Source organism: Lotus japonicus, chromosome 1 (genome assembly GCF_012489685.1).
Source record: "Lotus japonicus ecotype B-129 chromosome 1, LjGifu_v1.2".
Lineage (NCBI taxonomy): Eukaryota > Viridiplantae > Streptophyta > Magnoliopsida > Fabales > Fabaceae > Lotus > Lotus japonicus.
In genome coordinates this window covers 59,752,495-59,769,309 of record NC_080041.1, presented here as the reverse complement: position 1 = coordinate 59,769,309, position 16,815 = coordinate 59,752,495, and the positions used below count along the sequence as shown (strand labels likewise).

Genomic DNA, 16,815 nt, shown 5'->3' with positions numbered 1-16,815 from the left:
GAAGAAGAACAAAAAGGCAGTAAAATCATAAAAAATCAAGCCTGATGAAAATGTGAGGACCCCAAGGAAGAAGAACAACGAATGAAATTTCATTTTTTTTGTCAAAATAGTAAGCCTTCAAAGAGATAGAATTTAAGCATGAAGAGAGGAGATGAAACTAATCGAATGGGTGTAGAAGATGCAGATTGTGATAAAAGAGATTGTGATCAAAGATAGGGTTTGGATTAGTGAGATAGGAAATCTGAAGTACAATAGAAATAGAATTTCTCAAATTTTTTATTGGTTCTCTCTCCAATTGAGACAGACTTTACAGTTTAAATTTTAAAATAAAAAAGGTCAAAGAGGGAAACAGAAGGAAGAGCGGGAAGGAGAAAAGGAGGAGAAAGATTAAAATAAGCCAAAAAAAGGAGGTGCTGACACGTCACCAGAAGGGGGTTTCTTTTCTTAGAGTATATTGATTTATTTTCTTTTTAATTCTTCAAGTGTTGTCATTGAATCTAAAATTTCTACTATTAGGGGTGGTTTCTTATCCTTATGAGATGTTGTCATGTATTTTTATTATTTTAGGTGGTGAAAAAAAACTCTATTTCTACTTTGGTTGCCCATCATTAGATACATGTGTAAAAAAGAATTTATACTAATGGTGCATTACCATTAAAATATAGTTAAGTATCTATTTTTTTATCGGTGAATGTTAGTTGTTAAAAATGTTAGTAAATTAATTCTACCCTCGGTTCGAACCTAGGACCCTTCACCCCACTTAACTCTTATGTCTCTAGCTCTTATCACTTGAGTTATCATTCGGTGACAAATATAATAAAGTATATATTTTATAAGAAAAACATAATAAAGTTTAATTTGTTTTAAATAAAACAAAACCCCAAAATTAATGAATTTAACAATATCAAAAATATTTTTTTAAATGATTAAATTACTTAGCTTGTACATTTACATTCCAATGTTTAGTTCATTATATGTAGTAGATTTAACTTTTGATATGTACTAAGTATTTTAATATTGTAAATCAATTTAGGAAAAAAAGTATTATAGGTAACGTTGTTAAGTTACACAATTTGGATAGGAACTTGTATTTTCAGAAATCACCATTTTGTTTGACTAGATCATGAAAGGATAGTTTATTTGGTTCATGTAACTTTATTAACTTTTTGCTGTCAATTAGCACTCTCTCACTCTCTTAAATCAAGTCACTCAAATCCTTGCATTTAATGCTATGAAATTTCTGTTCAGCCGTCAACCTTTTCCATATCACGTCAGACAGTTCTCATGGGAAAGGTTATCAAGGATGAATTGTTTAAGTAAAAAACTTGCTTTCCATCATTTTACCGCCAACATCTGTATTGTGTTCTTGAAAAAAAAATTATGTATTATAAATATTTAGTTAATAGATATTTTGTTGCTTGTATTATTTCCCTTTAATTCCCTTCCTTCCATTAAAAAAATATTAGTATTTTAGGTTTTAGATATTTTATAAACATAGTTGTTATAGAAATTAATTTCGATACACTTAATATGTAAGAAGTTTTACATGGTGATTTAATCAGAATCATTCATTTGGCTATTTTAAATATTAAAAATTTAAAAATAATTATGACTTACCAAAATGAATGGATGAAATTGAATAATTGTGAAAACGTATTTACATTGTAACTTCAAAAACTCTAAATTATTGTTAATTAAATAATGATAATCCTAATTGAATCTTACTTGTATGCAATGATAATTAAAATAGGTTTTTAGATAATCATTTAATCACAAGTATTCATATTGGTAATTAATATTCTAAGAGAGTAATATCTAGATGATATAATTTTTTTTTAGAGATGGAAACTAAATTAAAGTAAATGTATGAGTATGAATAATAATAAGAGAAGAGGAATATATGAGTTATAAAATTGAAGGTCCATGAATAAAATGTTAGAGTAGATAATTTATATCTTTTAAAATACTAAGAATGATTTAGGATTAATAATAATAAGTTTATATTGAATAATGTTTCATTTCACACCTCGCTTTGAGGTGGATAGAGGTGGTAATGATACGAGATATAGGATAAAAGAAAAATTAAAAGAGAAAAAGTATGAGATGTGATAGTTGATAGGAGAAGAAAGATAGAAATAAAAAGAATGGAAATTAAGTTTTAAAAAATGAGGTGTGTATATTTCATTTCACACCTCATTCCATCTATTACTATATTTTTGTTATTTGTGCCTATATATAGCCTATTGCCAACTTTTCGTTCAGTGTTTATCTTCCCTCTCAGTAGTCTACTTTTCATTGTCCTCCAAACTTGCCTTTCATGTCTCGACCATTTAGAGGTATTTCTCCATTGGTTTGCTGCTTCATTCCTATCTGTTATGATTTCTTAAAATTATTGAAAAATTGTAACAAACTGAGGGTAATAAAAAGTTGTAGTTCTTAATTTCAGTTTGTTCATTTTTTTAATTGCATCCATTCGTTCCCAAATCTATGCAGACATCTCAAATGAATTGGACCATTCATCCAAGAGATTCAAGCGGCGGTCAACATCCAAAAACCAACCACCAGAGCTCCATACAAAAGAGCAAGATTTGAAAGAAGTATCTTTGTTTTACGGTGCTATTTATATTTTTCCATTGCAATCTTATATTACTTGGTATGCCTGAAATTGTTTGTTTTTAAAACATCATTACTGCCCCAAACATTTGGGCTGATTATACGCAGAAAAAACTTGGTATAAATAATGGATATTTGATATGTTTGGCTTAAAATTTGTTAGTGATTAGAACCCATTAGATTAGATTAAGAGATGTTGTTTTTTTTTGAAAGATTAGGATAAGTAGTTAATCATAACAAATTTTATAAAATTTGATGATAGATGCGTTAGTACCCTAATAATAAATATTTTAGTTGTAGTTAATCAATTTTTTGAGGGTCAATTATATTTATTCGGAGATAATTGAAATGTAGAGATGCTTTTACCACATCTCTCATAGACATGATTGCTAAGCAATTAACCAAGGGCCTAATAAAATTGATCATCTAAGTAGCCTGTTATTTAACTGAAATTAATTGCTTCACTTCCCCTTTTAATGTTTTCTTGTGCTGTTTGTGCCATTAAGTTTGTTATAGATATATGACTAAATGCCCAAAGTGATATATTTTTGAATTAGGTCTTTGGTGGTGAAAATGATTTTAATTATAAAGATTCATTTTTTCATTCCAATATTGTGTTTAATCAGATGAAAATATAAATTTTGAGGAATGGAAACAATGGATGAATGTGATTATAATTGGTGTGAATTATTTAGTTTTGGACTTCTTCTGTCCGCATTTATTTATAAGTCATATTTTAAGAGATTTTATTGTTCCAAAATATAACCCATTTAATGATACCAATGAAATATTTAATACATTTTTCCCAAACTTACCTTCATCATTTAGTATGATTGAGATAGTGTGACTTAAAACAAAAACAAAAAATTAGATACAGAAATTCATGGGTAGTTTAGGAAACTTAACTATTTTTAACAAATTTATTGGAAATGACTGATTTTTTTTTAACAGGAAATGATTAATTTTCTTAATCCTACAAGATTGGGGTAGAAGTAATTTATAATAGGGGATGAAGGGAGTGTAATATTATAGTTAATATTTGCCAAATCTCATTTTGACTCTTTAAAGGGCTTAATGTGGAACCAAAATTTCCTTGTTTTAATGTTAACTAATGGAGGAGTATTTAATATCATGGTTAATTCAATTTTCTTTTTTTTTTAAAAGACACTACGTGGATGCCAATTTATGTCATAACCATTAAGTGTAGTGCTCAAGTCAAGGCATAATTTGTTATTTAGGTGGGAAAGAGTATGCACTGTAGGACTGGGCATTAGTTGATGTCTTTGTTAGAGATCTATCTCATTTAGTTTAGCTCTTTTGTAGTCTTTTATTCACTTTTTTTGTTTTGTGATTGGTTTTTTACTTATTTAAATTAGTGACTCCATGGGAAGTACCTGGTCCAAGCTCGGATTCTAATTCTACACAAACTAACTTAGGCGGCCAAACAGGTTAGTAATTGTATTGAAAATTGATGCACCAACTTTCTTCATGTGTTGTGTGAATGGATAATGTGGCTTTTCATTATTTTGAGGATATAGTCATTTATATGAAATGGTTTTTCATTTTTTATATATTTCATAAGTGTATATACAAATATCATTATTTTCAGAATTCCTATGTTCCTATTTGGCTTGAGGTTTGACAATTTAAGAGTGATTACAAGTTCTTGCCCAATTCCATCATTAACTTATGTGAGGAGGATTGAAATAAAATAAATAATTACATAGATTATCGTATCTAAGGAACTAATATAGTGATTTTAATTAGGCTAGAACACTAAGTGATATGCTTCAATTATTGGGGCATAACTTTAATGTAATAGATATTAGGGAATTGGTGGAGTGCTTAAAAGTAATCAATATCATGTAAATTATATTTTTTTAGGTACATCTAGGTTGGATAGCATTGGGTCGGAACATGAATTTGGAAGTGATTCTCACATTAATGATTATGATGAATCTGATATCAAATTTCAGACAAGTGAACTGCAAGGTAACATTGCTAATTTTGAACTGACCACAATAATGATTTGGCTGCTATTAGAAATTGGGACTTCTAACAGCTGCCATAATTAATTATTAATTTTACTATACAGAATATGCTGATTTTGGGGTTAGGAAATACAATTGTAAGTATTGTGGTGCTTTACTTTGGTATGAGGAAAGAGCAGTGAAATCTAGAAAACCACGATCTCCGGATTTTGCTATTTGTTGCAAGAAAGGAATAATTGCTCTTCCTTATTTAAGGAATCCTCCTATTCTGTTGTGTGGTCTTCTATCTGGCAGTGACCCAAGGAGTAAACATTTTCTTGAACATATTCGATCCTATAATAGTATGTTTGCTTTCACTTCCCTTGGTGGCAAAATTGATCGAACTTTGAATGATGGTGGGGCCCACCTCAATTTATTATTAGTGGGCAAAATTATCATCGGATTGGAAGTTTGCTTCCCGAGGAAGGTGGTACACCAAAGTTTGCTCAATTGTATATATATGATACACATAATGAAGTTCACAATCGGATGAATTATTTCAGGTATTTTGCTTTTGAGATTTGTTGTGATTAATTGGGTCCAGTTTGATGATATGATTTTGGTATTTTGTAATAATTAATTTCCTATTTCTTATGGACTATAGTCAAATGTCTGCAACAAGTTCACTTGATCCCACTTTAGTAGAAGACATTATGAAGATGGTTGATGATGAGAATGTTTTAGCTAAGAGTTTTAGAAGAGTGCGAGATTTTGTTGAGCATGGAGGGGTGAGCAATGTTTCATTAAGGCTCTTTAGAAATCGTACGCGAGATGCTCGAATGTACAATCTTCCAAGTGTGGATGAGGTTGCTGCTTTAGTCGTTGGTGATTTTGATAGCTCTGAATGTGGGCGTGATATTATTTTGCGCACTCAAGGAGGTTCTTTGCAAAGAATTCATGAGAATCATGCATCATTCCTTCCATTGCAATACCCAATGTTGTTTCCATTTGGTGAAGATGGATTCTATAAAAAGATTCCATTTGCAGTCAGTTTAAATAACACCTCTACCAGAAAGCGGAAATACATTTCTTTAAGAGAATGGGTTGCATTCAGATTGCAAGAAAGGCCAAATGAATGTGGTAGAATCTTTAAGTCACGTCGTTTGTTTCAACAATTTGTTGTGGACTGCTACTCAATGATTGAATCACAAAGGTTGTTTTTCATACGTACGAATCAAGCAACCATTAGGAAAGATTTTTTATCTGGAATTGAAGAAGCAATTGATCGTGGTGATTCGAATGCGTCTATGGTTGGCTCACGAATTGTGTTGCCATCGTCATTTTACTGGTGGAAGACGTTACATGTTTAATAATTGCCAAGATGCAATGGCCATTTGTAGAACATTTGGATATCCAGATTTGTTCCTAACAATGACCTGTAATCCTAAGTGGCCTGAGATTGATAATATTGTGTCTGCTTCTGGACTATGTGCATTTGATCGTCCAGATATTAGTTGTAGAATATTTCATATGAAACTTTATGAACTTATGGCAGATTTCAAGAAGGGTCAATTCTTTGGGAAAGTCATAGCAGGTCAAGTTATTATATTAGTGAATTAGAGTTTTTCATGTTTTTGTAATTCAATTGTTTTGATTGTGGCTAATAAGTTGATTTTTTTGTTCCAATAGGTATGTACACAATAGAGTTTCAAAAGAGGGGGTTGCCTCACGCCCATATCTTATTATGGCTTGACCCAAGTGAGAAGTTGAATTCAATTGATATGATTGATTCTGTCATTTGTGCTGAACTTCCAGATCCGACAAAATTTCCATTATTGTTTGAAGCTGTTTCAAACTACATGGTACATGGACCATGTGGTGCAAGTAGGAAGCAATCTCCTTGCATGAAGAATGGACGTTGCACTAAATTCTTTCCCAAAAATTATGCAAATAGCACATCCTTTGATAGTGATGGATTTCCTGTATATAGAAGAAGGAACACTGGAATCAGTACAATTAGAAGAGGTGTGCACCTAGACAACAGGTTTGTGGTTCCCTATAATCCCAAGCTACTTATGAAATACAAGGCGCATATAAACATTGAGTTTTGCAACAAATCCAACTGTATTAAATACTTGTTCAAATATATCAACAAAGGAGTTGATAGAGTTACAATGTCCATGTCTGCGGGTGGATTATCAAATAATAACAACAAGGAGGTAGATGAGATCAAGCAGTACTATGATTGTAGATATCTTTCGCCTTGTGAAGCTGTTTGGAGAATTCTTCGTTTTGACATCCACCTTAAATGGCCGCATGTACAAAAACTTATGTTCCATTTACCCAACAAGCAAGTTGTTATATTCAAAGATGGAGAAGACATTGACCGCGTACTTGCAAGAAACAAAAATAGAAGAACAATGTTTATTGCTTGGATGGATGCAAACAAGAAATATCATCATGGAAAAGGATTAATATATGCTGAGTTTCCAAGTGCATTTGTGTACAATGCTGAAAACAAGGAATGGTGTCCAAGAAAGCAAGGCTTCACCATTGGTAGAATGAATTTTGTCCCTCCTGGTACTGGTGAGCTTTATTACATGAGACTTCTATTAAATGTTCAGAGGGGTTGCACAAGTTATGAGGACTTACGGTTTGTTAAGAACAACACATATGGTACATTTAGGGATGCGTGTGGTGCCTTGGGCTTATTGACTGATGATCGTCAATTTGTTGATGGTATATGTGAGACATATGAACTAGCTTCAGGATTTTATTTAAGAGGGTTATTTGTAAGACTCTTGTTATCAAACTCAATGGGTAGTCCCGCAAAGGTATGGGAGCAAACATGGTTCATGCTTGCTGATGGAATTTTGCATGATCTAAAGAAAAACCTAAATTGTCCAGGTATATTTTATCAATTATGTTGTACTTCAACTTGCTATATTTGTTAAATTTCTTCAATAGTTAGATTATTCTTTTGTAGAGATGATGATTGATGAGAAAAGATTGCGAGATCTTTGTTTAATGGAGATTGAGAAAGTGTTGTTGATCAATGGAAAATCTCTAAAAAATTTTGAAGGCATGCCCACTGTTGATCCATCTACATTAGCTGAATATGGCAATGTTTTGATGTTCAATGAGCTGAATTTTAACACAGTGGAAATGGAACAAATGCATGCTCAGGCACTCCCTAAATTGAACAAAGGTCAATTAGCAATATATGAAGAAATTTTGTCAGCCATTGATGATGTGAATGGTGGATTTTTCTTTGTTTACGGATATGGTGGCACTGGTAAGACGTTTCTGTGGAAAACTTTGACTTACAAATTGAGGTCTGAGAAGAAAATTGTGTTGAATGTTGCATCAAGTGGAATAGCTTCGTTATTACTTCCAGGTGGAAGAACAACTCATTCTTTATTTAGTATTCCACTAAATGTCAATGAGGACTCATGTTGTTGTATTGTTCAAGGTAGTCCGAAGGCTGAATTGCTTCAGGCTACAAGTCTTATCATATGGGATGAGGCACCAATGGTAAGTAAGTATGCTTTTGAAGCTTTAGACAGGACCTTAAGGGATATTATGCGATTCAAAGATGAGGCTAACATGGATAGACCTTTTGGTGGGAAAGTTGTTGTGTTAGGAGGTGATTTCAGACAAATCTTGCCTGTTATTCCGAAGGGCTCTAGAGCTGAGATAGTGATGTCTACAATAAACTCATCTCGTCTTTGGAGGTTTTGTAAGGTTTTGACTTTAACTGAAAACATGAGGTTGTTTATTGACGCTGGCACTCAACATACTAATGAAATTCAACAATTTGCGCAGTGGGTACTTGATATTGGAGATGGTAATTTAGGAGATGAAGATGATGGGGAGGCTGATGTTACTATCCCTACCGAGTTGTTGATTGAAAAGTCTTTAAATCCAATTGCAGACATAGTGAATGAAATGTACCCCAATCTTACTGAAAATGTTGGATGTAAAGATTATTATAGAGATAAGGCAATACTTGCACCTACATTGGATGCAGTTGATTCTGTTAATCAATATGTTTTGTCTCTTTTTCCAGGTGAAGAGCATGTATATTTAAGTTCAGATACGATTTGGAAAGTCGATGATGAAGTTGGAATTGAGGCTGATTGGTTAACTACTGAATTCTTGAATGATGTTCGATCCTCTGGTATACCTGATCACCGGTTAGTTTTGAAAAAAGGTGCTCCAATTATGCTTATGCGAAATTTAGACATCTCTATGGGTATGTGCAATGGGACAAGACTTATTGTTGAAGATCTTGGCATGAATGTTATTGGTGCAATAGTTATCACTGGGACACATGTAGGAAAAAAGGTTTTCATTGCTAGAATGAGTTTAATGCCATCTGATCAAACTTTGCCGTTGAAGTTTACAAGAAGACAATTCCCGCTTTGTCTTTCTTTTGCAATGACTATAAATAAAAGCCAAGGCCAAACTTTGGCACATGTTGGTGTGTATCTCCCGAAGTCTGTTTTCTCACATGGTCAATTATATGTTGCAATTTCTCGAGTGCAGACTAGAGCTGGATTGAAAATATTGATTTGCAATGAAGATTTATCCCAAAGTAATAGCACCAAGAATATTGTGTTCAAAGAGGTTTTTCAGAAGATATACAACTGTTGAGTGAAGAGGATGTTGTTGTTTTTTGTATGATCTGTTAGTAATATTATTTCGAATTGCCATCTTTCAGGCATATCATTTACATGTAGTTAGCTTCGTATATGCTCAAAACTTAGTTAAAGAAATTGTTATCTTTTTTTCTTTATTTAAAAATTTGATTCAAAGTTTGTTCCTCCATTAAGTTTGTGGCTATAAGGGATATATTTCCTCTTACTGATGTTAGTTCAAGTTCAGGTTCAAGTTCAAGTTCAAGTTCAAGTTCAAGTTCAAGTTCAAGCGTTGGGTTGAATTTTTATTTACTTTGGGTTTTTGTATTTTCCTTCTATACTTTCTCTCTTGTATTTGGACTTAGCACCTCTTTTGCTAAATTTAAATGCAATTCATTGGCTTATAAAAAACCCTTATTAAATAGTCAAAAGTTTTAGAATTATTTCTTATTTGAAGATATTAATAAAAAGAACCTCCAAGTTTTAAATCACTTTTTTTCAATGTTCTTGGGCTACCTTGATTTATGTGTTGTTTAACGTGTAGTCAACAAACCTTTTAATTACACTTTAAACAAAAATCTTTTTTTTTAACATAAAGAAAAATCTTATCATTTGATAAATCTATTTATTGTGTTCCATAAGGGTCAAATTTTGATCACTTCAAACAAATGTTTGGTTTTTATTATAACAATAGTACATTATAATTTTTGGAAAAATGACTAAAAATATATTATCTAAAACACTACTTAGTGTATCTAGGTTGAAAGAATCGACAACACATTATAGTCATATAGATAATGTGTTATCTAAATAACTAATAAGCTCTGATTAAGTCTCATAGAACACTACATTTATTTATGACTAAATTTGTTAAATTATGATTTAAAACGATTTATGTTAGACTTATGTAATGTTTTATATTTTTGTATAATTGGTTATTTTGATATGTTTTTATAGCCTCTACTATATAGTGCTTTTGAATTTGATTATTACTGTCCTAAGACCCTGTTTGGGAAAACAGCTTAATTAAGTGCTTATGGTCATAAGTTATTTTAAAAAGTTTATTGATATAAATTGAAAATAAGTTATATATAAACATAAGTTCTTTTTAATTAGTTATCATAAATAGCTTATGAAAATAACTTCAAAATAACATACGATATGACATTACTTGTTTGAATAAGCTATTCCAAACATTGACATAAGCGCTTGAGCAATCAGATAAGCTCAAATAAGTTGTTTCCTCTTTGTGATGTTAATTGAGGCAGAATTGTACGGTCGACATTTGGTATATGTTGCGGGGTAGTTTTTTAAGTTAGTTTCAAGTTCAAGTTCAACTTCAAGTTCAAGTTTAAGTTTAAGTTCAAGTTCAAGTTCAGGCATTGGATTGGCTTTAATATTTAGTTTCTTTGGATTTTTGTCTTTTCTTTCTCTACTTTTTCTCTTGTATATGGGCTTAGCACCCCTTCTGCTAAATTTAAATGCAATTCTTTGACTTATGAAAAAAAAAACTTCTCAAATAGTTGAAAGTTTTGGAATTATTTGTTATTTGAAAATATTAATATAAAATGCCTCCAAATTTTAAATTATCTTTTTTCAATGTATTTGAGCTACTTTGATTTAGGTGTGGTTTAACGTGTACTGAAGAAATCTTTTGATTAGACTTAAAAAAATGTTATAATTTAAAAAATATATTTATTGTATTCCATAAGAAATTAAATTAGATAAATGTTTTAATTTGTTCATTCCATATTTTGTCTACAGTGTGGAAATAATACTCAATCTTTTTAAAAAGATAAGGATCCACATATTTATGTGTATCATTAACGGCTGTCACAAAAACAATATCATCAACACATTGAATTTAATTGAAATCTTGACAAATTTTCTTCCCATTTAGATAGTATATATTTTTGTTTAAACCTAAAACAATTTTTTTTTAAATAAATAAAAAATAAAAATATACTCAAACAGTTTTTTGATATTTTCTATATCTTCTTATTAAGTAGCATCACCAAACACGTCCTTCTCTGCACCCTAGAATCATTGTTTTTTTCTGTGCTATCGGTGTCGAAATTGAGTTGTCATCTATGATCAAGGTTCTCCCATTCCTAAATTCTGCCACCTCCTGATGTAGTTGCATAAGGTGAAGGGCAAGGAGGACGCGTGGACATCCACCTGCTGTTTGAACTCTATATTTAGGGTTAGTCGTTCCATAGGTTGCTATGGACATTCACTTCTCTGATTCTAATTCATCGTTGGGGTTTTCAGTTGAATCTCAATTCATTTGAATTCTTGAATAGCAATTTGATGTCAGCGGTAAGCCATGGTTTTGTACTTTTGCGTGTGAGGAGACTTTGTTGATTGTAATTGATGATTTATTGATTTCCTGTAGCCTGATTTTGCTGGAGGAGAAAGGGCTTTCCTGTGTATCTCCATGTAGTTGGTGAACTCCCATTCCTCTTGACCCAAATCAGAGTTCTTCATTCAGTAGGTAACTCCAAATCCTAATCTCTACAACCACTTTCTTTAATGCAATTGATTTGAAGTCAGATTTCAGTCAAGTTTATGTCTCATCTAATTGGAGGTCATATTTTTCCAGTACCTTATATTACAAAGTCATCAGTTTCTGATGTCAGACAAATCTTCCCGGAATAGATTTTTAAGATTTCTTATTTTGTACTCTGATTGACAGAGGAATGACATTTATTTTGGGGTAGATATCACAGATTAAAATACTATTCTTCCCAGGCTATATATATCTACCCCTTTGTATGCTATAACGTGAAAAGTTTAAGACAAGAGTTCAAAACTAGCACCTTATTCTCAGTTTCAGTTGTTGTGTTAAGTATGAAGTCCAGTTTGCCTAAAACTTTGTTTCCTTTTTGTTATCTCAGGAAAAAATATATTGCAGATCGTCCTACTCCTTCTGCTTGGTGTGATTTTGATAAAGTGGAACAAATTTCACTTGATGATCATCCTTGGAATATCAAGGTGCGTGTTCTTGCTTGCTGGAAAAATCCTGATGAGCTGTTGGAATCTGAATCATCATGCTTGGAAATGGTGCTTATTGGTGCTGAGGTAGGAATTGTAGACTAATCTAATAATATATGTTACTTATGCTCTATACTTCATTGTATCATTGTTTCATTATAATTAGTGACAATGTTTCTTTAGTTAAGTAGACTTCTTCAATGTGTTGTATTTCCTCTTTAAACATTCATAGTGTGACTTTGCATTTGTTGTAGGGTGTCAAAATACAAGCTTCTATCTGTAAGAGACACCCAATAAGGAATCAGATTGCTGAAGGAGCTGTGTACAAGATATCAAATTTCAGGATCTTCCCTAATGATGGAGTGCTGCGTTTCACCGGGCATAGCTGCAGGCTTTTTTTTCATGGATGCACAAAGATGGTTCGAACCACTGAGGATGGTGTTATTCCTTTAAACTGCTGGTCCTTCTTTGATACACGCCATATTAAAATTATCAGGGATACCTTCACAGAAGTAATAGGTGAGTGTTATTGAAAACTTGATATTTTAATGTTATCTAAAATCTTATTCATGGTGTCACTACTGTAAATGATTGATGATATTATATGATAGCCAAATTGCTGTAGTAATATTGGTGCAAGCATTGGAATGTAATTTGTTGCAATTTTTTTAGAGAAGTATAATAATAATCTTCACAAATTTTGTATACCAAATGTTAGGAACTCATTTTATACCCACATTAAAACACTGGAATAAATCACCGCTTCGAGTCTGTTGGTTGTTTTCCATAACATTTCCATTCATCTATGTTTCATATTTCATTTAATGTAATGGCAAATTTGAATTAGATTTTGTTGGACTGGTCATTGCTGCATCAGAGGAGAAGGTTTACATCAGAAATTCAAAAATTACTAAGAGGATGGTGATTCAACTCCAGGACCTTAGGTATTTAATATTAGTACAATAATTTTTTTGGGTTACTATTGTCATGCTTGTGTGAAGTGTTTAGTGGGCCTAATGTGATAATTATAATATTCACAGGGGAAATATCCATTGTGTGCTTGAAGGAGAACATGTGGAAACATTTTTGGAGTATTTGTCTTCAAACTGGACAGAAAAACCTATGATGGTTATACAGTTTGTCAAAGTTTTCACCCCACAGAGGTGATTAGCAGGAAATGGTTTTATGAATGTCCTTATTTAATTTAAATTATATAATTTGATGTGTTTATTAAACAATTTGCAGGGAGACTATTCATTGATTGCATACCACCTGCAACCAAAATGTACATTGAGCCTGTTATTGAGGAATCAGTTGTGCTAGCTGGAAGGTAGAATCATAACTATCCTCTACTAACTTCAATAAAGGGTATATAATTATGTCCATTTTTTAGTTATTATCTCTTTGGACTGACATTTAATTGATTTATCATTAGGTTGGCAGAAGCTGGATTTCAAAATGGCCCTGTTGAGTTTATAAGTCGTGATATTGCGTATGCGAATCTTAATGCTGACGTGCTGAAGTTCTACCCAAGGAGAACAATTTCTGAGCTTTTAGTGGAGAAAGAGGTAAATCTTTATCTTGTTTAATTACATATGTGTTAAATATAATAACTTGGATATTTAGTTATTTTTTTCAGTATTAATCTGTGATTATATCGTTATATTTGTCTAACATGATCCAAACCTAATTTATTCACAGCAAGGTGTATTTCTTGTTCATGCTGTTGTTGTTGCGGTCTTAAAGGGTGGTTATTGGTGTTATCCTTCTTGTAGATGCCACAATGAGTTGAATTTACGTAATGATGCGTTTGAATGTTCAAAGTGTTCTATGATCTTTGAGAAGATGATTCATAGGTCAGTTCAACTATCTTTATTATTTTCACCCACTGTTTTAATGTTCATGTTCAAAAGCCATTTTGTCATAGTCATAATTGTTAATTTATGTGATATTGCAACAATAGTCATTGACCACTTGGTTTCAATATTAACAGGTACCGTGTTAAGATTGAAGTTTTTGATGCTTCCGATAATGTTGTTTTTGTTCTCTTTGAGAGGGAAGTACAACAATTGATTAGTGTGTCATGTGAAGATTTAGTCAGTAACATTAAGGTGTGACATGAAATACTATTTTTTATTGTCTATGTGTTTATACTATGGTCTTATATTTATGATGTGAAAGTTATTGACTTCTGAAAACTTATGAATTGTAGGTGGATGATGATTCTAATGTTGTCTATCCACAAGAATTTGAAGATCGCATACCTGGAAAAGAGCTTATTTTTAAAATACGTAATGATGGTGGAATTACATATAATGGAGCTGAATGTTACCATGTCCTTGCCATTACTGAGGATCCTGAAGCAATTTCCTTATTTCATGCATTACAATCTAATGATTCAACTGCCAATGTGTGTTCCTGAAACATTTTTTTTTGCTGCTAATTTATTTTACCATATCTTCTTCTTGTATATGGTTTTTTATACGCTTGCTTCTCATGGTGAACCTTAATTCATTGTTTATACATTTTAGGCACATTTGGGACCAAATACCACTGGTGTTGAAAACACAATGAAGAGCTGGAAGACAAGGAAGTTGGTGGTTTTTCCTATAATACACCATTTGAAGATGTGCCTGAAAGTAGCACTGGATCTTTACTTCCCAAACCATTGAAGAGGGAAATTGGTGTTGGACTTTGATGATGAATCTGAGGGAGGATGGTAATAATGTCCAAGTTGTGGAAGGTTTCCTGAATGAGAAGAATTCATCTAACTTGGTGCTTTCTGCTGACGAAGACAACATTAGGGTGGAAGTGGATGAGGACAAAAGTATTGATGATGCAGATGATGACTTTGAATGTACTATGATGGAAATTGCTGAGGAAGATGAGTTAGATGATGAAGCTGAATTGGAGGATGATCTTGCATATGTTGACTGAGTTACTAATTCTGTTTTTCTATGTGTTTCATTAAGTTTATCTAACTATGGCACCAGCTTTAGGTTTAAGTATTTTGGATGTTATGTTGTACAATTAAGTCCTTTGTTTAGTTCAAGGGACATGTTTATGTTTCAAGTGCTTTAGGTATAAGTATTTTGGGCTGTTGTGGTGCCCAATTAAGTCGTTTGTTTAGTCCAAGAGACATGTTTATGTTTCAAGTGTGTCTATATTAGGTAGTTCTTCTAAGTTCTAAGTATGTGTTTTTCATTTTACTGCCATGTATGTGAGACTACATGTTTGTACGTATGTTATGTGTTGTTAATATAATGTTGGTGTTTTTTTTAAAGTAGAAATATATATATATATATATATATAATATATATTATATATATACACACATGTATATTGATAGATAAAAGTCTTGGGAACAATTCCCTCCCAAGTGAGAACAAAGTACAGCTAAAAGAAAGAGAAGACAAACAAATAAAAAGAAGACAACAATAACTAGAAGAAAACACAAAAAACAAGATAGAAAACTAAGACTAATTACCACGTAAGAAATAACAAATAGACAAAGAAAGTCAAGGCTCCCTCCAGTAGCGTTGGATTCAAAACATATTTTGTCATACTGTATAAAGTCTTGTGCAGCTTCTTCAAGCACAAGGGGACCCCCCACTATTATTATTCCAATATTCACGCCACTCTTCCATACTCCCTTGTCCAGTAATATATTGGATTCCCAGCAATATCATGACCCACCAACACAAGAACTAATTTATCCACACAATATCATCTGTCATCCAAGAATATAGCATCTGATATGAGAACCCCCTTCCCCATGTAGATTCTTCGTCTACGGGATCAAAGTTGCATAAGAGCAATGAAGTCCTATATCATGATATGCTACTATAATACTCATGCTCTGAGTTTCATTCATCATCTCAAGTTTGCAGTAACTCATAACCAGCCTCATAACCAGTCAAAAAAAATTTTAATAGCTTGTACATGGCAACATATGTATTATAACATATGTACATAATGTATATCGTATTTAAGTTATTAATTCACACTTATATTATATAGTTTCATATGGATTAGGTTAGCTTTACACCTCTTACATATGTATACAAGACGGAAATAAGATAAACCAACGAAGAAAAGTGTCTAAAGTAAAAGATAGTGCAGGTGGAAACGCAAATGATAACAATTAAAACAACTTCAGTTTGGAACCTTAGCAGATTGTTCAAACGCAAATGGATTAACTGTGTTCAATAACCAGTATAATCAAGTTTAACAAACTCTGTAATCGCTTATTCGTGTTTCGAATAAAATTAAATGATAAAACCTCGTGCATCGCACGGGTTAAAGAATCCTAGTCAGATATAGGAAGGAGGAGTTGAAGAGTGAGCTGTGCATTCAGCAGTGAGTTGACTGCGAGATAGATGACGAAGTTGAATTGCAGAAGAAGCATCCTCCTTCTCCTCTTCTTCTTCTTCCTCGTTGCAGTCTCGTTAGCAATAGAAGAAGAAGAAGAAGAAGAAACAATTCATCTCTCGTTTCCAGCAATACCTTCAAATCCAAACTGACCAACCAAACCCACGTTACAAAGAAGCATCAGAGTTTCTCATCTCACAAGCCCAATCCTCTCACTCGAATTCCAA

The 16,815-nt window shown here is 32.3% G+C and overlaps 1 protein-coding gene and 1 pseudogene across 1 annotated transcript; both read left to right on the top strand.

Moving 5' to 3' along the window:
* The window catches only part of LOC130740360 (uncharacterized), a 57,317-nt pseudogene extending 43,839 nt beyond the window's left edge, over positions 1 to 13,478 (top strand).
* A 22-nt stretch (positions 13,479 to 13,500) lies between these two features.
* LOC130740354 (uncharacterized) lies at positions 13,501 to 15,154 on the top strand. Its single transcript, XM_057592936.1, has 6 exons — positions 13,501 to 13,547; positions 13,653 to 13,785; positions 13,919 to 14,073; positions 14,211 to 14,328; positions 14,430 to 14,627; positions 14,861 to 15,154. Exons 1-6 carry the CDS (start codon positions 13,501 to 13,503, stop codon positions 15,152 to 15,154), a joined length of 945 nt encoding a protein of 314 aa, XP_057448919.1.
* The last annotated feature ends 1,661 nt before the right edge of the window (positions 15,155 to 16,815 follow it).

Bases quoted from the DNA above. Each gene is read 5' to 3' on its own strand.
- LOC130740354 (XM_057592936.1), top strand. From the start codon at position 13,501: ATGTACATTGAGCCTGTTATTGAGGAATCAGTTGTGCTAGCTGGAAG. The intron at 13,548-13,652 runs GTAGAATCATAA...ATTTATCATTAG, and splicing joins TCAGTTGTGCTAGCTGGAAG to GTTGGCAGAAGCTGGATTTC. The intron at 14,074-14,210 runs GTCAGTTCAACT...CAATATTAACAG, and splicing joins TTTGAGAAGATGATTCATAG to GTACCGTGTTAAGATTGAAG.